This window comes from Falco rusticolus, chromosome Z, assembly GCF_015220075.1.
Source record: "Falco rusticolus isolate bFalRus1 chromosome Z, bFalRus1.pri, whole genome shotgun sequence".
Taxonomy (NCBI): Eukaryota; Metazoa; Chordata; class Aves; order Falconiformes; family Falconidae; genus Falco; species Falco rusticolus.
Window position 1 is genome coordinate 44,458,023 of NC_051210.1, and position 26,804 is coordinate 44,484,826.

Genomic DNA, 26,804 nt, shown 5'->3' on the forward strand with positions numbered 1-26,804 from the left:
CACTTGCTTTGTGCAGGATTCTGCTTATATTATTGTAGGTAAGTTCAGGTTTGAGCCCTGGAAGATGAAAACAAAGGTTGTTTTGAGGGTTCCATCATTTTAATAACAATTTATTCAGTTATTCTTCTTAGTGTAACTTCAGATCTGTCAGCACCCTCCTTCATGCTAGCTTCTGATTGCTTTAAAAGTTGCATTAAGCAATGTTTTGGTAGTAGACTATGGGACCTGGTTGGTCCTGAAGGAGTATCTCATGATTTTTATCCATGGATGGTGGTGTCTTTTTGCCAGTAATGATTATCTGAGGCAGTGACATCATGCTGAAAGTACTGACTTCTACAGCTTACAAGATGCTGCAAATCAGATTGAGGGTTTAAAATGTTGCTTTCATAGTCCCGTGGTAGAATTGGTAGACAGCACCTATTTGTACTAAGGTGAATGTCTGCAGTAGCATTCAGGTTTTTATCACTGCAGTTTAGCAGAGTTGATCTGTTACCCAATGCACAAATCTCAAATTGTCTGTCCAGCAGGGGGATGAAACAATATTTCACCTGCTCTCTCACATGTATAACACTGTGGTCATTGCTAAGCTTTAGCTAAAGTATCTGCATTGTTGGTACAGGGTTTCCTCTGTTAAAATAGAATGGGGGAGAGAAAACCTAGCTGTCTTGAGTAATAAATACATCGTCTGTGGTTCTGGCATCAGATGAATACTCAGTTCAAATAATAAAGAAGCTTGCAGTAGAAAGTGTTGTCCATGTGAGTAGGTTATGCATGTGTGATCTTTAATGTGTCACTGAGTTATTTTAGTGGTTATCAGTGGGGAATGGGAAGATAAATAATTCCTTCTTAGTGTACTGAGCTGTGTCAGGGCTAGCATGTACCTGTTTATGTACTTCCCTGTAAATGTCCTTGGCTGCTCAGTTTTGCATGTGACAGCTGTCAGACTGTAGCTCATGGTCTGTGGTTTGGAGTTATATCCATGTCCTCAGGGGAGTTACTGTTTAGCCCAGTGGTTCTAATCTTCCTGTTAACTTTGCCTCTAATGGGACGGCACAAACTATGTGAATGCGGATACTAGGGTGGGACTTCTTAACAGTGGCTGGTACAGATTGTCTGCAAGTCTGATCTATTTCCACCTATATCAAATTTATGCTCTTTTTTAGAAATGTATCATAGAATCGTAGAATATCTCAAGTGGAAGGGACCCATAAGAATCATTGAATCCAACTTGCCTTTGAGAGAACAGATTACTTATGTGGATAAGAGTATTTGTTAAGAAAAAGCATGATTTAATTTAGGAAAATAATAGCAAACATTTTCGTGTGCTTTGTAGTAGTAATTAGAGTGAAATTTTAGGTTGGTTTTTTTATGTTTTACTCCTTTTATGAATTTGCAGAACTACGGGAAGAATTAACTGTCCAAACATATTCTACAACTTTATTAATATAAATTTATTTATAATAATTAGTTTGGTAAGACATGATTTGGTATTGGAAGGTGCCTCTTCAAAAATCACGCTTTCACACTTGTATTTAGTGAAGAAGATTCTTCAGACTGGTGAAACAAGATGTGAATTGTCACTTCTCTCTCATCGGTATGTCTTACATCACCAGAATATGAAGTACAGACTTTCTTTGCTGTTCTAGCCGATTTTGGCCTTGAAATCTGTGAAACAGAAACTTGAATTACTAATGAAGACAGCTTACAGGTTGACTTCGTATTTTAACATTAGTAGAACAGCTGTCATTTTCTTAGAAAAACTCCATCGAAAAACACTTTGCGAAAAGTCGCAGATGAGAGATTAGGGAATGAAGTGGGGTAGTTGTATACAAATGAACAGATTCTTACTCAGGTAGAGTACAGTCATTAAAATATCCAATTGTAGTGGATGAAACAAAAATATGCCCTCTCTGAAGTGACCAGGGAAAGGCAGTGTGCAACAGAAACCCGTGAACGTCTTCAGAAATTTGTTTTTCATTTCCTTTGCTTTGGGAAAGAGTTGGCAGTAGCTAGCAGGTTACCTCAACCAGATGTCTGTCTCGGGCAGAAATATTTTGGAGGAAATGAGTAGTTGTTTAGAGGAATAGTATGTTGGCAGGCTGATGAAGAAATACACCCTCTCACCGTTAGCCTGCTTACTGTCATGTGAAAAAATCAGCTTATTAAGTTCTATCTCAGAGCTCTTGTTAAGCTCTTGAGAATAGTCCAAAGAGGTGGCCTGTCCTTCCACGGTCTGTTATGGTTTGTATGTGTTGATGAAATTCTGGTGTGGTGGACTTAAAAAGTCAGTCCCTAAATGGCTAGTTGGCCTGTTTGCGTTACAAAGAGATGGTCTCCAGAGCTTTCTTGTCCCACTGTGTTCTCTTTGCATTCTGCTTTGTACAGCCATGCTTTTCTCATTTCTTCAGAAGTCAAGTGTAGGGTTCAGAAACTTTTAGTCTTGAATTTTTTCATGTTTTGTGTCATTATTCTGTCTCCATTCCTGAAGAGTTAATAAAGCCGGGGGGGGGGGGGGGGTGGCAGCATGGGGGCACATGCAAATGAGTGAAAGATGATGGGTTGTTTGTTGGTTTTTTGGTTGTTTTTTTTTTTTTTAGAAATGTGAATTCATCTTTTCCTTTTAAACAGTTTTTAAGACAAAGATGGTTTCCCATCTTTCGCGGTTCTCCTCCCACATGATTTTCTACAGATTTTAGAGTTGCAGTATACCTGTGTAACAGTGCTAGAGCTAACATGTGAGTTTAACAAAGCTACAGCTATCAAGTGAGTTGTAAAAACAACTGTGCAGATTTTAGTGCTTGGGAGAATGGATTCTAAAGACAACACAAAAAATGTCTTGATTTTTCAAAAGAGAACACTTACGTACCTGATGACACAAATAGGTCTGCCATTCATCACTGAAACTCAGATGACTGTTGCTAGTTCTGTATGGGATAGTGTTTTGTTTAATGTAAGCAATAAGAAGCAGTTTTTCTATAGGTACAGAACATGTAGATACAGAACAGCATCAGATGGCTTGAAATTTTTTATATTGTTTGCACTGAGCTCCTAGACGTGGGTGACTTTGTAGATTTAATAATCAATTTGTCAGTTCATTCATTTTTTTGCAGTTATGATGAACCTAAAGAAAAAGACTTCTATACACTGAATAATACTGACAAAGGATGAGCTCATGAACTTTATTTTCATTCTTTAGGGTGACAGATTAATCAGAAATATATGCTGCAGAACAATATAGCAACAGATACATTGGAAAGAGGAAAACTGAGACAGTTTATTGCTGCTGAAGACCTACAGCTGAAATGAATGTATCTGTTCCAGACACTGTACTCTTCAGAATGCTGGCTGTCTTTCCCTGTACATAGGGAATGGAGAATAGGTGTCCTGGTTTTATTACCCGAAGGTATTTTGATGGCTGGGTTCCATATAAGGTACAAAGAATTGAGTTTCTTCCTTATAACCAGATACAGGTGAAATTAGACACAGAGAAAAAAGGTTAGTTTTTAAAAAAATGCACATTTATAATTATTGAGGATACTAATTCTATACTTCTGTTGAAAGATTAACATTTTATTTGATACCCAAAATCCTAATTCAGAATATCAAGCAAGTACATCAGCCTGTGTACTACAACAAAAATGTTTAATTGCATATATTTGGTTAACATTTTATTTGATACCCAAAATCCTAATTCAGAATATCAAGCAAGTACATCAGCCTGTGTACTACAACAAAAATGTTTAATTGCATATATTTGGTTAACATTTTATTTGATACCCAAAATCCTAATTCAGAATATCAAGCAAGTACATCAGCCTGTGTACTGCAACAAAAATGTTTAATTGCATATATTTGGTTCTGAAACATCTACCTTACCATCAGTCAGATGTTTCTCAAATTAAGAGGCATAGCTCATTAGAAGAAAACAAACTGCAATGTTTCTGTGCAGCTAGCTTGACATTAATGATGTGCACAAGAGAAAAACATCATCTTACATTTTGTGTGTGCAATTATGAAGAAGGTAGACACTTCCCTGGAATATTTTCCTTTCACATAATTGGTCTGTGTTCTTTTCCTTGTGTTTGGAAGGCTCTCAAGTTTATTAAATGCAGAAGAGACTTGGTTCCCTTTTCAAGTGAGAACAACTTCAAGTGCTTCACTGGGGGCGTTCAGCTTCTGAGGAGTCAGTCAAAAACTTTGTCTGGTTACTGATTTCAGCAAGCAAAGGAAAAAGGGAAAATTAAAACTGCATCTTGCTGTGTATAGTTTGCTGTGTGTATTTCCATGCTCTTTTGAACTCTTTTTCTGATTAGACCTGCGAAGTGTTTTCAAAAGCTTTTCCCACATACACATGAAGCTGCTTATCTGATGTTTGGCTGCTAAAGGGCGAGATCTAGTTTGGGTTCTAAACCGGGGTCTCTTATGAAAACCAGGTTTCTTGGCTTTCCTGGGAGCTGTGAAGCCAAGGAAACATGTCTGATCCCACAGTGTGGACGGTGCATGATATTTAACTTGTCTTTCAAAGTGCCATGGTGATAGGCCTTTGTTTTTTGTCGTCATTGTCACTCATTGCAATTGTCTTCTACTACTGTTACAGAACAGGAGCAAATGCTTGGAGAAAGTCCATGTTGTTCTTGGGAATAAGTCCTGTGATTTGGATTCTCTTATTTCTACCCTGGCCTATGCCTACTTTCTAGACAAGGTAATGGGGAGAATGGGACTGAGTGGTCTTAACTCATTGGTTCCATGTTGTTACAGACATCTCATTGTTAAGTTAACTACAACATACAGTAGAAACGTTATTCTGGACAATGATTTTGTTACCATCAGGGGTGAGATTTTTATGTAGAAACAATTACATTTCATTCCATACTAAAATTAATGAGTGAGTATTAGATGGCTTATTCAATAGCAGCAGAAGTTCACCCCTGTACATCATTCTTCCTCCTTCCTGGTTTCCCAGTGATTCTGTGGGAAGCAAACAGAGACAGAATAACAAGAGAAAAAGCAAACCACATTTTCTTAATAAAGAAGTAGAAGGGGGGGAAAAAAACAAACAGAAAAATCAGGCTCTTTCTAATTGCTCACTGTGTTAAAACATTTTCCTAAGAAAAACCAATTTTTGTTTTCTGCAACTCTGACAAATGCACACCTGTGTTACAGGTCAGTCCTCCTGACGTTCTTTGCTTACCGGTGTTGAACATACCAAGACAAGATTTTAGCTACTTCACAGAGACAAGATGTATATTGGAGGAACTGAATATCCCGGAGTCATTCCATATCTTCCGCGATGAAATCAATTTGCACCAGCTGAACGCTGAAGGGAAATTGTCTTTAACACTTGTAAACAGCAACATGCTGACAAGGTATTGCATCGTATGTACAGCAAGATGGCTTATGTGGGTTTGAGCTGCTTTAAAAATTTTCTTTTACATTTTTTCTGCATTAATACTGGTATTGCAATGTTAACACAGACCAAAGAGAGGAAATCAAAGTATGTTTTAACTCCCATTATGTCCAGTAAATGTAACAACCTAAATAGTCACCTTTCTGTCACTTCTAATGGATGTCCCTGTTTTAAGGACCTTGTATTCTCACACAGTTTAGATTAGATATTGCAGTTTAGTTCAAATAGTCTGGAAGTTTCCTGTGACTAGTTTTCTTCCTGCCTTTTAGTTGGCTTTCACTAAAGGCATTAAGACTCTCCTAGTGGTTTGGAGGTGGATACCACTTTTGCATGTGTTAAGATGGCTGCTAGATTATTGCAGTCCTTACGAACTACAGGATTTTTCTCAAATTGTTGTCAATGCTAGAGGCTTGGAGTTGCTCAGTGGAAGACCATAGTCCATATACTCATCCTTAAGAGGGAGTATCTACAAGCTAATAGTGAAACATCTGTAGGGAGCCTCTTTGCATGGCCTGCTTCTCTGGCCCAGAGTGAAGGATGCTGTTTACTTCCAGCTCCCTTTAGAACTTCATTTCAGATGAATAATATCCTGTTGTGCTGTCGCCCCGTCATACTCCGAGGGGTCTGCAGATTAGAAACACCTAATACGAGAAACATACGTAAATCTCATAGGTATTGATTCTTTAGTTTTAGTCAGCTCAGAACATCATTCTCTTTTTCAGAGTAAAAATTATCTGTAAATTTTGCTTTTTATTAGTGTCCTTTCCTGTATTTCTTCCTTCTAAAGAATTATGATTAACATATTATTTATTAAATATAGTTTATCTTTGCTGTTGCTATTATATTTATAAGCAGGAACATAGTGTCTAAATGCAAAATAAAGATCTGTAAGTTTTCAAAATACTCAATAGGGAAAATCCCAAATCCTCCCCTATATTAAGAGTGATACTTCCAATACATGTAGAAATATTTTTTCAAATTGTTAGTTTTTAAAGATTTTGATAATAGAAATGTAAACATTTAAATCTTAGTACTTGGTGATGTAGTAAGCAATAAAACACCATGAACACCTCATTTTAAAAAAATAGATTTTAAGATATTACCATGACATTCTTTGGCTTTATAGTAGACTTCAAGGAGCAGTAACCCTAGTGTTTTAGTCTGGAATCTTTACAAAAATTTTTGCACTGTTTTACTGCATTGTCTAAGCAGCTAGAAAGAAATATATATATAACTTTTGAATTTGCTTGATAGTGAGGATAAAAGTTTGGAATCAGCTGTTGTCAAAGTCATCAATCCAGATGAGCAGTGTGATGGCAGCCTGGAGTTACAAGCATCGTCTTCCTCTTTAGTAGTAAAAGAGATTCTTCAAGAGGCACCAGAGTTAATCACTCAGCAACTGGCTTATCTCCTCAGAGGTGAGAGATTACTCTTTATATTAAATACTGAAAGGTTTAATGGAGTGTTTCTGAATCTGCTCATGCAGAAAGAGTGTGATCCATTCTTTGGTTAACAATCCCTTTAAAGACCACGGGAAGCTTCATAAAAGAAGCAGGGAGTAAAGAGTTTGTTAAAGAGTAACATTATATTGAATATTAAAAATGTGCATTTAAAAATAGGCATGAGAGGTCTTTGCTGTATCACTAGACAAGAATATTAAATGGAGCTGTCGACATACCAGCTGGGTAGCTGGAAAAGCTGTGCAGTTCGTCGATTCCAGGGGCACTGTGGACAACAATATGGATTGGAATCTAATATTTACATGTTAAAGCTTGTCGCAATGATGGTACCTTTTTATAAATGATGTTTTAATGGTGTGATGTGAAACTTTTATGGTTTAAAAACACTGTAACCAAATCTTCATTGCACTCTCCTTTTTTATATAGTATGCCTGGTAGAGTACAAAGGATGGGGCTTCAGCAGTCAGAAGTATTTTCATTTCTGTCTTCATAGTCATTTGTATTGATTTACTCAGTTTATTTGCTGCAGCAGAACTCTTCAATTGGAAATAAAACTGGGGTTGAGAAGAACTGATTGCTGGCTTTAAGTTATTTACTGAATTTTAATAGTGCTAAATGAATTTTGAAGGTTTTATATCTTAAGTGATGTGCAACTGGTAAATGCTCTTTTAAGAAATTAATGTGGGCATGTTTAATGAAAATTATGAAAACTTGCTTACACTTAGACTTCAGAAGCTACTGGAGTCTTGGCTTGTCATTGTACTTATAACTGTGGTAACTAACGTAATGAGCATGTTATGAGAAATTACAAAATTTAATTTTTTTTTATATTTCCATAGAAGAAGCATTAACAGTAATGCAGCATTTAGCCTACTCTTTTAGTACATTTCCATGCTAATAAGCTCTAATAAACATGCCATGATACATTTTTGTAAGCTCCAAATTTCTATTAAGTAGCTATCCAGGAATGTAGGTAAATGACCAAGCATAATAATAGATTTTGGAGGCAGAATCAAAAAAAAGGCTTTTGGGGATCTCACAGGATACCTGTCTGATGGTGGAAAAGAGGATGCAGTGCTCTGAGTAACGAACAAGAACGTGTTCAAGTACTACACATGGTTGTAAGTGTCTGCATATTTTGGCTGTCTAGTCTGTGTCCAAATTAAAATAAAATGCTTTTATTAGAGAAATATTGGAAGTATTTGCATTAGATACAGCACTTCTAGTTTTGAGGGAGATAGTAGCTTTTTTTTTTTCCTAAATTAGTAATTTCATTTTAATTGCTGCATTTGGTATTGCATGTTTGAGGAATTTAGTGGAAATAGGAGTCCCTGCGTACCTTCTCCTACATGGTATGAGAAGTGATTGACAAAGCCTAAACAAAAAAAAAAAGAGAGCTGCACTTGTGGCTTTGTGCTTTTCAACTTCTCCCAGCAACACAGTTTGTACGTATAGAGGGCTAAGCAATACAGTAAGTCCTGTTGTGGGTCTCTGGAAGCAGAAAAGGTTTTTGGTATTGAAGAACCTTCCATTGCAAATTCACAAGAGTCAGTAAGTCCCATTACTGGTTTTGGTAAGACAAAAAAAAAGTAATTCCTAGATATAAATGTATGTAGATGGCTGATCTATAAGCAGTCTGAAAATAAAAGATCAAATACAACCTACCAAGTCTAGCTTTTGTGTTTCTCTGTATATATACCATGGCCTGCTGTCAAAGTCCTTGCCCATAAAGTATAGCTTTTGAAATGTATCTCAGCTGTGAGCACAGGAGATAAAGGGACCGCATACCATGTCCTGGAAGTAGAGATGGCTGCTTCATCCTCACTACCCGTGGCTGCGTGCGTAGGGGCTCACAGGATGGCCCCTCTCTCTGGCAGCACTTGTGGGCATAGAGCCGGTGAAAAGGCCCTGCTGGGTCTTCGAGACTTGTTATGTTACTTCCAATGTATATTAGAATCTGTATATTGTTAGTTTGTATAAATTTTGGGTGAAGTTCAGAACAGAAGGCCAAAGTCGATCTCAAAGTGATGAGAATTAGGATTTTATTTTCATAAAATAGCTGAGAAATCCTAAAATTGAGTCTGTGTGCTGGGAACTAGTCTCTCATTTTCTGGCTTTCCAGTGAGTATTTTGCTAGAAGACTTGAAAGATAATACAAGTATCTCATGTTTTAATAATTATTGCATAGTGGCTGTGACAGCTTCATTTGTTGCCTCTTTTTCAAACCTTTTTCTTACAGTCTGTTAGCAATCTTTTTATTTAATAACAAAGGCAGGTGTTTATAACCTGCAGTATTTCAACTTTGAACAAACTTCACCTGCTTGTCTGTATTAAAAAAAAAAAAAAAAAAAAAAGTCAAGAGAAAAGACTTTTCCTGTGAAACTGTACATTATTGATTTAGGCAGGTTAATATTTAAGGACTTTTTTTCAGCTGAATGCTTTCCTGGCATCTTTGTCTTCCCATCAGACATGCTATAAGTTATTTCTACCCTTGGTCTTTGAACAGAGCCTGCATTGAGAGTCAGTGTTTACAGCCATATTTGCCTTAAGTTAGAGCTTGTGCTGTCCCTGGATTTGTGCCAGAAGCAAACAATTATAGAACCTGCCAGAGTCTTGGGCCTGTATTATTTTATTTCCCCAGAGATGTTTACAAGGGGACTGTTGCCAAACTCAAGATCCATTAAACTGCTGAATCATTACATTTTCTGTTGCAGCCAGCTGGCAAGGATGTGATTCCAAGCACTCGCTGTCAGGTACCTTGGGTCAGTGCACTCTCAAAAATGCCTCCTTATGTTTATTTGTATAAGGCCTTGAAGGATGCCACAAGGTGCAGACTGCAACATGTAAATAGAGACAGATTTACAGCAAGAGCATCAGCATTATTTTTTTTTGGAGGTGAATCTGCTTTTGCTAGTTGTGAGCTGCGTGGCTGAGGTCTTTTTGTGCCCTGTTGGGGCAGGCTGACTTTCAGTAGAGAAAATTATGTTGTTATTCTAGCCACCCAGACAAATGTTAAGAAATGCCCTTTTAAGGACTTTAGGAATGATGCCATTTTTTTTTTCCCCGTCTTGTACATTGATCAGATGATTCACATGTTCCCTGTTTTGATGCCTCCCTAATATAAATACCAGAAAGAAAGAAGCATTTTGAACTTCACCAAACACTGCACTTACTTGGACTGCTACTTTTGTGTTTATGTATGGAAACAGATTTCTTGGAGGCAGTGCTGCCCCTGCCACGCCCCCCCCCCCCCCCCAGTTAAATATTGTTCTAGCTTTGTGACTTCACTGTTAATTGCAATAAAGACTGCTTGCTTGGGTCCATTTTACATTTTTGGTTTGTGGGTTTTTTTGGGGGTCTGGAGTGTTGAGGTATACTTTCCATGAGGGACTGTTGGTTTTCCACTTCTCCCTGTCCTCTATTTTTCCAGGTCATGGAACAAAACCTTGACAGGAGAAATGCCTGTCTTTTCATTGTAGTGTTTTTTGCAGCCATAAACTTGTGATTCAGGAGATGCTTGTGCTGTTCTTAATGTTTTCCCAAAACGACTTCTGCCTTCATTAGATCATGTTTAATATTAATGCACAGCAATTGCTTTTGGCAAAACTAGTGCTCCACTTCCAAACTGCTTTGCAAAAAAACAATAAAAAGCACATTTTTTTTGAGTCCTAGCCTGTTTTCTAGTGACCTCTCCTTTGGAGAAAAATATCTATAATGTAGTGTGATGTACACAAGAAATAATATTGAATCTTGTATTACCTATTTCTTTTCTCTGTTCTTGTCAGCAGACAGAGCAGCTTCCATTATGCTTTCAGAAACCCTGGGGGAGTTACACCAGCAGTCAGTAAAAACTGCAGGAGATTTCTGAGCCTGTGTATCTCTTTTACAGCAGGTACTTAGAAGAGAGCACGTGACTAAATGGGACTACGGACCTTTGGCCAAGCAGAACTACCTTGTGTGAACTGTTTTTCTGAATTACCTGGAATCTTAACCCTCATAAGGGTGCTGAGGATGCTTGGGAGAGAAGACGTGTGCCTTTCTTTCTTGCTGATAAGCATAGTATTAAAGAATGAAGGAAGAATAAACGTTGATCTCAGGGCTTGCTGACACCCTGTTAATTTGAGAAGGATCCTTTTCTTGCTTTCATCCTAGTAGAAAAGTTAGCAATTGTAAGCACTGCGGTATCGTGGTGACAAGTGGGGAAAAAAAGCTTTTTAAAAACCTTTCTAAGACATCTGCCTATGATGAGGCATTGTTTCAGGCTTACTGCATTTCATTCTTGTATTAAGTGATAAATCCCAAAATTTCTAAGTTTGCTTTGGATCACGATATGCAAAGGGATTGACCCTGACGTGAACTGAGCAGTAAAAGGCAAAGGCTTCCAGTTAGATGCTGCAGCACAGTGCATATCAAAACACGTTCTGTTTTTACAACTTTACTGTAATGTCTGTGTCCTGCCAAAGGTGAGATCAAATCCAAGACAATCTTGCCATTGAATAAACTGAGAACTGGACACACATATGCAAAGCAAGAGGCAAATGCACACTAGTACCTGTTAAAATTCACAGTGGGCTACAATAGTGTGTCCTAGGCAATCATTCCATCCCTTTTAATTGAGGAATAGATAAAGAATGTCTAAGTTTCCTTCCACCAATCCATGTGTTTAGGAGAATTAAGCCAGTTTTATTGATGTGAGCAATGCTGCTGCAACACCATAGTAGAACCACTTTGCTGTGAAAGAAGTCCATGTATTATTTTAGCAAATGAATACTTCTTATGGTTTTTGATGCTGCATAGCTGTTATGGTTCAGGCACTTGATAAAGTCTCAGCCAGGCACTGACCTGGTTGCTAGGATTCTCTGGGTGTAACCACAGCTTTCTGCTGACAGTTCTGGTTTTTCCTGCAGTAGGAGAAATGTGAGACACTTCCTCTTCTTCATCCAGCTGCCTTCCTGTCTTGCTTCCCAGTCCTCTTTGCTTGGCTCTAGAAAAGCTGAGCTACATGGGGCCCGGAGCTAGTCAGTTTAATTTGATGTCCCAGCCCAGAACTTGACAGCAGAAACTGCCTGTGCTGGGTCGGAACACCACCTATTTGAAGTACATACATAGAAAAAAAAGTTAATTAATCTATTTAGTTTTTTTGTAATAGCTTGGGAATTGTTTCTGTGAGAAACAGGAAAAAATACTTTTCCTTAAGTTCTGGGACACAGAAATTGTCTTGACTGTTTCTATATGGTTGAGCTTTTACAATGTTTTAGGAAGGACATAGTTCTGCATTTGTCTTAGAACTTAGTCGAAATTCAGGACTGACTGGATAAAAACCGTGGTGTAGTTATTGTTCAGTTCACAATCAACCCTGTAACCAAGCTGGAATGTTTTGTGGCATATGGAGCTAAAATGAATCAAAAGTTGCTGAGCTGACAGCAGCCCTCCCCTACACAGTAGTACAGTGTGTATAATCAGACAGACGATGAAGCTCACATCATGTTGACTTCAAAACTGATGAGACTGATTGGATACGCAACTCACACTGCATTTTCCAGTATGTTCAGTTTAAGATTTTATCTCCTTGGTCTTCCTCAAATACTGCCCCCACCACCCCCACAAAGCCACATGGCTGTGGTAGAAGTTGGACAGGTGGTATGTGTGAGGACCTGTGCAGACGGACAGGCTGCCTAGCTCATCCTGGTGCTGCTGGAGGGCTGCGCGGGGCGTGCTACAGCCTCCCTCCAGTAGGTACCTGTGTGATGCGTTTAGAGCATGTGTTGTAGGTTCAGTACTTTCTGCTGGAGTCCCTGTTTTCTTTGTGTGTGCATGAGCAATTTCTCTGGAAGAAAAAAAGGGTGCTGAAAAAGCAGAAGATTGCTGTTGCTAAAATAATTCATGTAACCTGGTCCCTGAGCTGCCGTTTATCCAGGTGCAGCTTTGTGCTGACTGGGAGTGTGTTGTGGGCTGCCTAACTCATTCTGGTCACTGCCTTCCCAAGGTGTGAACAAGAATATGTAGCACCGGCACTGTGATCTGGTTAGAGTGGGAACAACGAGAGATACTTTTAGAGGAGATACAACAAGGGATATTTTTAGATGAATCATCCTTGAGGCTGCTGATTGAGAAACTTGCTTCTTATAAAAGGAACTGAAAAACAGGCCTTGCAAATATATATAAGTATCTTGGGTACTTTGATATATCAGTTATTTACCTGAAGACATCTGAAATCTGCTTGCTGTGGAGCCATGTTTTCTGTACTTAAATTTACAAATGTTAGTCTGGGTCAGTATGCATGATTTTCGTGCAGTCTATATATCTTTAATATTTTTAATGCTATGGAGTAGGGCAGGAGCGTTGTCCCAAAGTGATGATAAGACTGACATAAAGGAAGGAATTCTGAGAATTAGAAGAATATTGGCAGTTACAGTATCTGTAACAGAAACACAGAATAGAATTTCATGTATGTGAATTTCCAGAAATTAAGATCTGATGGGGAACAGCTTTTGTCTTGTTAAGCATTACTCATTATTTGATCCACACAGGATTTGTCTAGTAAGGAGTTCTGCACTTAGCATGACAAAACTTTTGTGTTGCAAGTGCTTTATGAATTTTGAAGAAATGGTTTTCATTGTTTTATGTGATGACCACGTAAGAGAAAAATGGATACGTACTAGATGTTGGGTCCTAGTCGGTCTAGTGAGATTGAGGATGGCTATGTGCGAGTTTATCTCTTCTTCTTTTGGCTCTGTGCCGAAGCCTAAACATTTTGGCTTACATTGACCATTTTATAGTATTGTCCTGATCTGCTTATTGATCTAGCATGATGCAATGCAATCATGTGCTTGTTTGAAATCACTGTGCACAGTACAGAAATAAATAATTTCAGTGCTGAAGTATAAGATTTTATTATCCTTGATTTTGTGTGAGTAATTGGAAGTGAAGACTATCTTTGGATATATTAGTAAATGGGATCCCAGTCTCCAGGGAATGAAAGGGTGACTTTAAACCTTGAACCATCAGGAACATTTCACATCCAGGATGGAATATATGCAGCACATAGTTGTCTGAAAAGATACCAAACTCACCTCTATATTGTAAGAGCATACCGATTATGGTGAAGTTAATGGACTATGTTTCTCTCAGATTTTAAAATTGAATGCATCATTTTGTTTGGTTGAATGTGCTGTGCTTTTTTGTTATATTCATTGATGAGGAATCATCTGAAGTCAGTTACATCAAAATGACTAATGACTTTAAGATCATCTAGTCCAACCCCTCTGCCACATACAGGGACGTCTTTTACTTACCAGGTTGCTTGAAGCCCCGTCCAAGCTAACCTTCACCACTTCCAGTGATGGGGCATCCACAGTTTCTCCGGGCAGCCTGTTGCAGTGTCTTACCAATCTCATTGTAAAGGATTTCTTCCTTAATATCCATTGTAGCAGTTCATTTACACATTTCTAGATGGAAGGCTGGCAGTATGGAATTACTGTTTGCAAACATACCAACACTTGGTCTCATGGCTGGAGAGAGGAACAAGCCCTGATGTCCCACTGCTCGCTAGTGGCCATGCAGCAGCGATGCGTTAGATGTGTAGAAGTGTGCTGCACAGCATGGCAGCACTGGGACCAGCCAGTTAGCTGTAGCATAGGCCCTGACAAGCCACCCAGTTCAGATTTTAGAAACTGCCATCATGTTAGGAGGATGTGTCTGTGAAAAGCATTCCATATCTAATTCAGTGAACTTGTCAGTGGATACAGCCTCCGAGAAGGAAGGGGCTTGGATGGCGATACAATAAACAGTCTTGTTTCTCTTTGCTGTTTACAGGAGGCATTAATTTTTGTCTTTCAATGTTTCAGGAAGCATTCTCTTCAAGTGCATGTCTTTGGAAGCTGACAGAATTACAGACCAACAGGAGAAAATACTGTCAATCCTAGAGGAAAAGTTTCCAGATCTTCCCCCACGAGAGGAAATTATCTCTGTTCTCCAGGAGACTTCATTTAACCCACAAGGTAATGCAACTTGCTTCCATGTTTCAGACTCTTTAAAAATTTAGTTAGGTAATGGTATCAGAATATATCAGCTTATTGTGTTAGGTGAAAATAGTTGGAGCATGCTACCTTCATTGACAGTTACATGTATTATATTTAATTTTAAATGAAGTGGCCTACGTTCTGAATCATGGAATTGTAATTTCTGTTGAGGAACTACTGAACTCCTAAATAATCTTGTATTGCTTTTACAGATAAAGTAAACATTAATTTATTTCATATATTGATTTTACAAGTGTATTCTAGTAAAAAAATTGTGCTGATGAGGTACAGGTGCTTAATCAATGTGTCAGCCCATGTGCAGACATAGGACTGCAGTTGCCTATGTGGTGTGGGATTGGATTTTATCTTCTGAACCTTCCCAGATTTATCAAGTGCTGTGTACAGGTGAAGTGAATTTGGCTTCAGACCAAGATTAAAGAAGCAGTGGGAAAATTGCAGTTCTTTATTTTCTTCTGCTGGAAGTAGATGAACATAGTTGTCATTTTTCCAGTGATCAAAAGTGGGAATGTTTGAACCCCAAATTTGGCAGCAGGCTTTTGAAGGGATGCTCTGAAAGCCTGAAGAAAATCGTTGCAATAACTCACGTTTTACTGTCTTTGTTATATGGCATTTGCTATCAAGTTACTACCAAAGAGTGAGTATTGAATTTCTGAGATATTTCTTGGTTTGATATATCAGGTATGCACAGAGTCCATACAGACTCATAGTCTTCGTTTACCATTCTTTATCCGCTCATCTGCAGAATTCTCCCATGTGAATTCAGACCATCAGCCTGAGGCAGCTGCCCTAGCTGGTAGTTAAGGACAGAACCTGAGGTGCTGCTTCACTTGCTCTTTCTTTCAGTGAGGTTGCAAGCTAAATTAATTCAGGGCTATAAATCTTAACATAGTTCCCTGAAGTTCCTCCAGACATTAGTCAAGGAATCATAGTTCAGAAATGAATTGATTTCAGCCTGGATTGGAAAGACCCAGTGGCTTTTATGGAGCTCAGTTCTTAGTTCTGCCAGTTGCCTGGGAAGTTGGTTTAGTAATGTTTGCCATGTAGTTGGACTATGAAGTTCACCCTATTATCCAAGCCAAAGCTTGGACAAGTAGGTCCAACGGATTCAGTATGCGTGGCATTGGTTGCCAGTAATTTTAATAAAAGAAATAATGGTTTATTGGCCTGAATTAATGAATTCATTTGTCTGAGGCACAGTGGGCTGTAGTCCACCAGAAAGTCTACAAGTGATCTATAAATATTTTTAAAAGAACAGATACATAAATGTAATAAATATGTGAACATTAACCAGTTCATCTTTTTGTTAGATTGAATGCAGTAGCTGGACTCTATACAGGAACAGTAATGAGAGGATTAATTTCACTGGCTTAAGTTGATATTTGGCTGCCTCTTAAAAGTCAGTCACGCAAACACATTTTGGATGCTCTGCTACTACGCTTTACAAGTCTTTGGACATTTTAGTTGCCGCCCTACATTGAACCAAGTGGCTTGCAGCTTTCTTTATACAGACGTTTGGCTATCATGTCTATTTTTGATTGTGTGACATGACCATGGCCCTGTACATGATATATATTTATTTTTAGAATCTTTACAGCATTTTAGACAGACATCTCTCTCAGAGAGAGAGATAGGTGGATTTTCAATACATCATACCTAAATATATCAACATGCCTCTTTGCAGCGTGAAGCAATTCCAATTTTACACCATAGTTTCTGATGAAAATATCTGCTTTTATTTCTATGGTACTAAACATCTAGTTGGTTCATTCACTGTTTGATGTGTATAAGCAACACCCATTGGTGTTGGTATCAGTTTGTGAGAAAGGTTGAATGACTTCCTTTACAGAATATCTTAAGCCTTTTGCTTCTGAATATTTTATAAATACCATAGTATTCCATATGAGGTTTTCAATATCTTACTCATTCCAGAGACGTTTTGTGTTAGTGATTTCATGTTAGACTATAGGAATGGTTTGTCTATACATTATCATCAACTGGAATTCTGTTTGCTTAAAAAATGTGAGTGTTCACACAACTTCATTGCAGGAGACTTAGTTCTTCATCCTTTGCTTTCCGCCCCCCCCCCCCTTAAATCTCTTCCTTACTTTAAGAATCCCTCTAGAAACATTAAGCTTTGAAATATTGTTATGGTTTTCTCATAGCATGTCCTAAAATATAAAAGGCTCAACATTAAAGTCTAAGCTGTGTTTTTAATTTATGTTGCTGCATCTGTCAGCTGTAGATGCTTGTATATATTGAAATTCTACTCTCTTCTCAAACAGGTGTAAGTATTGAGGAAATTATGCTGAAGGATCTCAAGGAGATTTCAGATGGAGAAATCAAAGTAGCAATTAGCACAGTGTGCATGACACTGGAGGTAAGAGGAAATCTAAACAGCATAGTTGGTAAGCAGCCCTGTTGCATATGGAGATGGTTGTTTAACAAAAGTTTTGAGCCATTTATTTTCTCAAGATTTTATATAAGCAGAATTTTAAGTGATTTAATTAACTCTGAGAGAAGCAGTAGCTTTTTCTAGTCTGACTTATATGGTTATGATTATATGATTATTCCTTCATGTTTGTCTGTACCGTGGTGGGTAAAGACAGTGACGTCAGCAGATTCCGGCCTTTGGGTAAACCGAAGATGTGAGCTTTCTGTCATACTTCAGGAGGTAGTTACTAAGACTTTGTCCTACTTACACACTTACAGTGTGGCATACAATTTATAAAGCCACTCTAATACTTACTCAGCTTTTTGAGAGGGGATATTTTTTTATGCCTTCTATAAACCTATCTTGAAATTGCCTAATGAAGTGTGTCCATTGCCACATTGCCTAAATGAAAATGTTGGTAGAAACAAAAGGACCTTGATGGGACAGAAATTCCTAGAATTTTGATCTTTTGGATCAAAATTATACATTTGTCTTTATGAGCATCCCTGAGACAGCCTGAAAGTGGCTGCTTGGATTGTCTTCCTTGACCAGTCCCAAACATTTTGTAATTGCTTGGGGAAAACTTTTGTGTGGTATATTTTGTATTATTTCAAGGTGATTTGTGTTACTCATATCAGTAGCTATTTACCTTGACCTGAAGTAGATATAAATGTTATTTGCTATTATGTAAAAAATATTAATTAAAACTATTAATGTTCAGATCACTGAACAGGTGTGACATGGCAGTATTAAATCTGATGGAAGTTTGCATAGTGATATACAGATTAATAACTAAACTAACTAGATTGAAGAAAATCTCAACAACAAACACTTCTACATGGTATATATTTGCAATTTGCAATCTCACCATTTGGCTCAAGGTCACCTGTGCTAAAGTGTTTGACATGCAAAGGAGGTTGTCATCTTCTACTTTATTTATTTTCCTTTTTTTTTTTTTTAATAGACTATGTAGAATTCAGGCCTTGTACTCCACAGATCAAAGCTCCAGTTAAATGTGACTGAACTCATTGTTACTACTCTACATAGTCAAATTATATCAAATCGATAACCTAAAACTTGTTTTGGGTGCAACTCACAAATTGAATTTGGCAACAGTAAGTTTTTCATAGTCCTAAAAGCTGGCAAATTTTCAAGCGTCTTTCAGTGATAATTAACATTTGATGGTGACGTACTTTGTTCAAGGAGTGTCAAGATCTGGTGGTCAAGCAATAGGTGTTTTGTAATTGTTTTTCTTAGGATATATCTAGTGGCCATTGTGGAAGAGAAGGAGATTCAGTTACATGTAAATAGAAGAAACTGGTCAGTGTTTTACTGGTGTTACATGTTTTTTAATCCCGATCTGTTGTGTAATTTTGTTGCTAGCATTTTTGATGTTATTTCTCTGGAAGTTACATGTATCTCTCTTCACTTTTTGCTCTCTTTTTTTCTGCTGTGAATAGTTTGTTTCTGAAAGAGCTAATTTTTCAGAGATGTAACTTTTTTTTTCTAGTTACAATGTTTACAAAGTCACACTTTGTACTAAAAGTGATCTTAATTTCGTAGTTGGGATGGAAGTCTATTCTGTGTTTGCTGCATTACTGCCCTCTGTTCAAGTATTTTCTGAACTCACTCATTTACAGTGCTTGACCAACACAAGGCCTTTTTTACTTGGTCTTATTAGAGCAAAAGGGATGATATGGTCTGCACCATGGTAAAGCAGATGGCTTGTAAAAACATTCTGCCCTAGTTACTTTCCTCAGTATCAGAAAAATAACACATGTAAGGGAATTCCAGACAAAACTTTCCAGACCTGTCTATTCAGTTTAGAATTCTCTTATGAACTCAGAATACACAAACTTTAATGACTTTTAAGATTCTTCCACAAAGTGATCTATAGACAGTACCTGATTAAACATTACAGGAACATGAAGGACAGGCTTGGTTTTGCTGCAGGTATTGAATCTCTGATGTGTTTGCTGCTTCAGAAATCTCACAAGGTCAATTTGTTTTTTTTTTTTTTTAAGTCAACTGATATGCAGAAGCATCTTTCATTAAAGTCCTTTCTATAGGCTTGATTATTTGCTTTGGTTCAGTGGTCTACCATGTAGGTGATACTGCTAAGAACAACGATTATGTTTATATGATTATAGTTGGGTAGAGTAAGCTGTTCACAAGCATGCATCCCCTGCTGCACTGGATATGTATTGTGAGGAGTGAAGATGTTGCAGCCCAACACTCAAGCTCTGATTCCAGTCAGACTTTCACAACAGCAGAACAGAGATCAGTAAATCTGATATTCTAACAAATGTCACATCTCAGTAACACGTACTCAAATTATTCTAAGATGTCATTTCTGTTTTTTTGAAAAGTTCTACAGATCTTTGTTGAAAGTAGATTCTGAAAAATATCTATTCTTGAGAGGCTGGATGCTTTTTCTAGCAAAGTGTTGACCTGGAGCAAAGTTCCTTTCTGTCTTCTACTGCTGATTTCCTATGTTAAATAAATTGTTTCTTCAGTTTCCCTTCTGTAAATGAGGATAGTAATCTTCTATTTCATAAATGTGTTGTGAATTTAAATTAATTAAAGCTTGTGTTAGATATGTTGCTATAAACCTATTTTATTAGTATTTATTAGATGCAGATTTCTTAGTATCTGTGGGAATGTTATCTAAGTTCTGTACTTTGTAAGGGAGGAAATTATGGTAACTAGTAAGTCATCAGTTTTAAGTTAATACTCATAATTACTTCTAGTCCTCTTGCATAGCAGTACATGTCCTACAGACATGTAGGACACATGCAAGTACATACTTGCTCTCCAGTTTTTCATGAAGACACGAAAACAAAAATATCAGTGTAGTTGTTCTCAGCGCTTTTTATTTGTGTGTACATACTGATATCAATCAACAGTATATGATTTACTTTCATTTTCTGTTGGCTTATTAGTTGACAACTGACTGATTTTTGAGTCTCTTGATAAAAGTGATTCACATATTAAAGAAATGGACAGTGTTGTCATTATTAATAAAGGCAGGGAAGACATTTAATGTGGATGTGTTTAGGTTTCTGTAAGGGGCTGTATGCAGCTTTGCATTTCTTGAGATAACTACCTTTGGATCTGGGCTTCCTGGATTTGGGTAGCATTGAAGCTGTTAAGTTGAAATCAGACCCGTGTCTCCAGTGACTGGCTGCCAGAGCATATGCTACTTGAATTTCACATGCATGGCAGCATTTTTTCAAGAGAAGGACAACAGAAAAGTGACAGCACCCAGATCACAGTTACCTCTGTTGCCTGTGCAGGGAAGTTTCCCCAAGTCATAATAATGATTACTCCTAGGATATTGTAGCAAAATCCAGTGCATGCATTACAGTTAATTTCTGTTACATTATGTTATACCCTGAGAGTGTATTTTGCTTGTTCTCTGCTGGAATTCTCTTGGAAATGAGAAATGTCTTCTCAATGTGACTTTGTGTGAAAGTAATTTTTTGCCTGGGAAAGAAATGCTTCCTTTGTAAACTGAACTCTGTTCTCTGGTTTCTTAAAGTCTAGTGCACCAGAAGGACAAGGTTTCATAAGTGTTCAGTTTAGTTGAAATGGCTTATGATATTGGAATTTAATAGTGTGTTTGTTCGACTAAATCCTTAATCTTTTGCTTCATGAAAATTTATTCTAACTGCTCACAGAAGTTGCAGTAACTTAGGAAGACAGTAAATCACAGTAAATCAGGTTTCTCCAGAGAGAGGAAGGGTGATCAGCTGTAAACAAGGCAAAGAGTCCATGATTTTCTGCTATTGACTGTTGCAGACAAGGGAATATTTGAATTCTGAAGGCTGACTGATTTGCTGAGGTTCTTGCTCATGTTTCTGGCTGTGTCATCTGAAAAAAGTTCATCAAGACAGTTTCCAGGCTGTAGAGGTTGTGTAATCTTTTAGTATTGTAAGGTTGGAGCCACCTCTTTGTGGGTGCCAACAAGAGATTCAGAGGAAATGTCAGAGCCTCATGGGGGCTGCTGTTGCCAGTGTTGTTGCCCCAAGAAAGTGACCTGTAAGTTCATGCCGGCACAGTGAGCTTGACTGTCCTTGGGTAGCACCTGGTAGTCCAAATGAGTTGAGGATGCTACCAAGGGAAAGTTCTTGCTCTTGCAACAACTTTCCTCTTTGTGGCTCTGAGTCTCAGAGAAACTCAAGAGTAGCTGTTCCAGCAACACTAAAACAGGAAATTTAGAAATGTTTGGGTGCATGGTGGATCTGCTTCCTAAGGTCAGATCTCAGAGAGATGGTTTCATTTTCAGGCCGTTTTGCAGTAGTAGTATGGTGTACAACTATGTGACTAACTTGGACAATACTATTTGTGTATAATGAAAAGTGATGCCTTTAATACTTCTGTAAAGCAAATCAGGGATCTGTGTCTCAGCTGGAGCATGTCAGACAAGTGCTAGGTAGACTGTTGCATGCAGTTAAGTGAGATGACAACATGCTTGTTTGTGAAGGTTTGAACGTTTGTTGTCTCTCTGTAATGATTGGACCATAGTTAGGTATTTGGGAACTTTTGTCTTGCAGTATAAATATAAACATATTTTAAATGGCATCAGATTGGTCCATGAATTTGTTTTTAATGCTAAAAACAAAACAAGAAGAAAACCCCAAGTAAACATGTTAACATTTAATCTTCCAGTAATGGAATTGGAAACAAAATTCTCAGCAACTTACAATAGCGATGCTGTTCAGAAGTGTTTTTCTGATGCCTGTTGTGAGAAGTTAGGGTATGTAAAATAAATGATGTATGGAGCTGTAGGAATGCGACTTTTGCAGACTACCTTATGTCTAAGGAACATTAAACATAGGGTTCTCGTTTAGCAAATAAATAACCATTCATTTCAATGGCTGCATAGTCTGGACTTTTGTGCATATTTTTGCAAAGATGAGAAGAGGCCATTAGGGATTTAATATAAAATAAATCGCCAAGGGGTCTTCTTGTAGTCCTAGTCTTTCTGCCACATGGTGTGTCACTAATGTGCATAAATGGGCTTAAATGAATTTGTTATCTGTATTACATTTGCAGTATGTATATATTTATATATTATTTTTTAATTGTGTTTAAAAATAAAACATTAAATACATCATTTCTGAGAGTTGAAAACATACCATTTTTAAATAAATCAGCCTTAATTAAGGTCTTAAAATGTCAGTGTGTGAGATCTGCCTGTAGGAAAATGTGCAACATATATAGCAGACAAAGCTGGAACATGCTTTCGTCTGCTTTTTTAGAAGCGTTAGAAAGGTTAAGTCATCACCTTATAGGGCTGAGTAATGCAGCCAAACATGCATTAATGTAAATACCCCTACACATGTTTAAACATCAGACTGCTGTGTTTTGGAGGACGGTAGCAGTTTTGTTGATGCCTCAGGTCAGCTGAAGTACCCCAGTTGTAATGAGTACAATCCAAGGTGTGGAAAGCTGAGGCAGACCTGCTGAATTCTCTGCTGTAGTTAATTACTCGTCTCTACAGGTATGAAAGGAAGCTGGTGAGGAGAATCCTAGACTGTTTTAACTGCTTCCTAATTAGCAATGTGAAATCAAACGGCAGCAAAACTGACATTGATGACAGTGATCATGAAGATTGCTTATAGTTTTAAAATCAAGACCAGATCCCTTCCAAAAGATGATGTCAGGGTGATATGAGCTAAAGTTCCCCTCTCAGTGAGGTGTTTCTGCATGAGGTCATGTAGGATGTCAAGCAAGGTGTTCACTATGGTCCCTTGCGAAGCAGATAGATATGTAAGCTGGTAAAACTGGCCAAGACTACCATATTTATCAATCGGTCCAATTCAGTCTGTGCTTAAATTATTAAATAATCATTTATTCAACTGTCATTTTTGCAAGGTGTATTTGATTATTCTGTTCTATACTGCTGTCATAACTCTGCAAACCAGAAGCACCAGAGATTATGTACTTGCAATATCTCTTTAGGAATGCACGAGGTATACAGTGATACCAGGTCTGCAACGGTATGTATGTACGGTTGCAGTCAGGATTTTGGTGTCTGAAGAAATTGGGTAGATTTCATCTGCTGTAATGTGTGTGATGTCTGGTCTAAATTTGACCCATGCTTATAATTTGACCCATTGTTTATAATTTTGCCTTTACTGGTTTTGTTCAATCTTGGTCCAAAAATTACTAAACAAAGTAAAATAACTGAGAATTATTAAAGGAATAAGCATAGACATCAGATTAATTAACTAACATTACAGTAAAAATGTGCCTGTGTTTACAAGTACATTGTTCAAGAAGATAAACTGTATTTTCTTTTGTATTGTTTATGAAATGTGTTTAAATAAATTAAGATAGTTTCTTTATGAAATACAGCTGTATAATATGCACTGTCTGTCAGCTAAATAAAATGCTATCATCTACAGTATCATTATTGGACTGCATTCCTGACTTCTACAAAGCTGACTAATTTATCATTTGTGTATTCTTCTAGTTCTTGTCAGTAGCATCTCAGCTCAGCTGCTTATGGGGCATAGACATTGACAGCGGGAGGTGCTGTTTTGAGAAATGTTCAGCATAAGAAGAGTTTTTTCTATGAAATGCAATACACTTTTTTTAAATTTCAATGTAAAACCTAACTTGGACATTTAATATTTTAAGATCTGTCCATAACATGTGAGAATAGAGGAACGGATAATAGCTAGGGATAACAACAATATGAATACTACAGAAAAGTTAAATTTTATTTTCTGCTATTTAGTTTATGTTTTTTCTTTGCTATTGTGTGGGAGAGAACTTAACTGGAACATTAAACTGTTGGTCCAACATTACAATATAATTCCAGCTGTGTAATAAAACATCTGCCTTTGGGTCTGCTAGTGTTAGTGTTGCCTTACCACAGAAGACAGCAGTTGTGTCCGCAGCAAGTGACAGAGAGGTGCAGGGTATTTCTAAACAAACTGCTTTTGTAGGTATCATGTAGAAATTAAAAAATAACCCTCACATTTAAGTTCATGCAGTATTTATTTAGAGTAGTGATATTTTAATGCAGAAAACCAACAAAATATGTACACTCTGTCTTGAGATACTAATTTTATTCCTTCTGTTTGGCAAAGCACATGCCTAAAACACCTTCTGAACTGGAATGTAAGTGAATGCTTAACACTTGTAAACATTACAATAGCCTTTGTTTTTAGCACGCACCATTGAATTTTACACCTTCCGGTACATATCAGGAGCTAGTCCTGAAGCTATTGGTTATTTTTAAATGTAGGAACATTTTGAAATTTTGAATTAGTCAGATCAAATGTTCTGTGAGATTTTTCAGCATTTATCTGAAACTGTCAGCATCTGGTTAGATGATGACAGAGAAGAGCCTTCTTCTGACTGTGTAGTTGTGTACGCTGCCAGGCTTACTTCAAGTCAAGTCTTTTGTCTGACTGAAAATTTCAGGTTTATTTAATTTTGTATACATTTTAATATATTTCATTTATAATACAGGGATAAAAAAACGCCCAGAATTATTCAAGTTGAAACCCTTCAACCCCTATTTGAGACTCCAATTCAGAGTAGCTAAGAACACCAGCTGTAATTCTACCAAAGAATAAAATTTTTCTTTCTCTCTTCCTAGGAGACGGATAAAGTTTTCTCTTAGAAAGATCATGCTTTTGTATTGTGAATTATTCACAGCTTCTGTGCCTCTCTAACAAAATGTAGTTTTCATCATAAAGCTGCTGCATGAATGTTACTTGCCAAAAAATATGATTTCTTCTGCAACTCCATAGCTAGATTGCTTGTGTAAATTTTATTTTTTGTATTTAAGTGAATACAGGTTAAGTCTAGCCTGCAAGCTCTTTGACCCCTAAAAAACCTACATTCAGAACTTCTGTGTATATTGCAAGTATTCCAACATCTTTTTGACCATTTTGCCCTTTTCTGTATAGACTTGATAAAGTATCAGATTAAAGTTCCTTCAAGGCAATTTTGCATTGCTTTGGGGATCGATGTACTATTTTTCTCCATAGAAAATCTATGTACAAATATGTTATTTTTTGTCCTGACATTGTTCCGTTTCTGAAATAATTACAATGTCTTTAACCAAAGTTTCTAAGTACAGGTTAAATATATTGATTATGGTAAAAGAGTAGGAAGTGTTCAGGGGTTAGGTAGGTTTTTAGCATTTCTTTTTTTGCTATCTGCTTTTTATTTTTATTTAGTTGTTTTATCTGAAGAGTAAATCTCAGTAATTTGAGTTTCATAACTTTCTCCCTATTTGTCATGCATGATTAGTAACAAGATCATGCTTTGACTGAAAACTTAGCTATGGAGAGATTTTCCTTTCTCATGCTAGCATAATTCTTGTGGTTTCATACAAAGCCACAGAGCTCTCATTGCTGTTTAGGTAAAAAAAGCAAAGCAGGATACAGTTTTAATCAGCATTGATAGCTGCCAATGCTTCAGAATTTCTTATGCATATTGGACAGCTGTCTTCCAGAACTCTTACAGTCCCCTTTCCTTCTGAACATGAGATAAACACAGCACTTCAGCTGACATAAAACATTAAAAAGTTTACTGAGGCCACTAAATTTCTGCCAAATGCAAACTATGGCAGCTGATTATTTCATCTTCCCCAAATAAGAAAAAATCACAGTATTTGCATTGTAGAGATGGGGAATTCAGGTGTATATACAACCTTTTCACACTTGGGAGAATGGTGTTGTCAGTTCTGAAGGAATAATGAATCTGAATACAGGTTGCTTGGTTCTTCGGCTCAGGTCAAACAGGACTATAGATTTAGTAGTAAAATCAAAGAGAGAACCTGGCAGAATTATCTGCTTTCAGTGGCAGATGATTTTGCTTCTTCCTTTGCATGGACAGTTAAACCAGTTGAAGAAAATCTCTCCTACCTTGGATTCTGCTTTTACCAACAAAAGCTATTAGTTGGTCTCTATGCATTGCCAGTTCTTGTCCTTTTTACAGAAGGACAAATCTCACTACTAGACATTCTGACTGCATTTCAGCGTTTCAGTCTTGCTGTTGTTCTTGCCTTTTTCTTAATTGTGTGTCCAATGAATTTTCATAAAACATGACTCTCCCTCCCTCCTCCCTCTCCCAGGGAAGGAAAAAACCCAATCCCAAACAAAAAAACTCAGAAAGATGTAGCCTTACAGCAACACAAAGGTAAGAGTGAACAGAGTCTGCAGGGCAGTCTTCTTGCAGTCCAATCTCCTTTTTTAACCTGCTGCAAGATGCCGGAGAGATACAGTAAGCAATCTGTGCCTGGATTCCACGCTCAGGATTTGGTTTTTTGAGGTATGATGAATGCCAGACATCTGTGTATGGTGGTTCATTCCGAGTGTTTGTCACAGACTAGAAAAGAAAAAGGTTGGAATAGATGAATTTTGTCCTGAAGCAGGAACTGTAGATCAAGTCTTCAGCTGGTAGAACAGCATGAGGTTACCCTAGCTGTGGGTTTT

The 26,804-nt window shown here is 37.4% G+C and overlaps 1 protein-coding gene across 5 annotated transcripts in view; it reads left to right on the forward strand.

Annotated features, from left to right (window-relative positions):
- Window positions 1-26,804, forward strand: part of PRUNE2 (prune homolog 2 with BCH domain) — a 144,457-nt gene that overhangs the window by 28,647 nt on the left and 89,006 nt on the right. For all 5 annotated transcript variants that reach the window (XM_037373799.1, XM_037373801.1, XM_037373800.1 and 2 more), the window contains exons 2-6: window positions 4,598-4,702; window positions 5,164-5,366; window positions 6,662-6,825; window positions 14,715-14,867; window positions 17,192-17,286. In XM_037373799.1, the coding sequence (XP_037229696.1) occupies window positions 4,598-4,702; window positions 5,164-5,366; window positions 6,662-6,825; window positions 14,715-14,867; window positions 17,192-17,286 (720 nt within the window). The remainder of the gene's footprint in view (window positions 1-4,597; window positions 4,703-5,163; window positions 5,367-6,661; window positions 6,826-14,714; window positions 14,868-17,191; window positions 17,287-26,804) is intronic.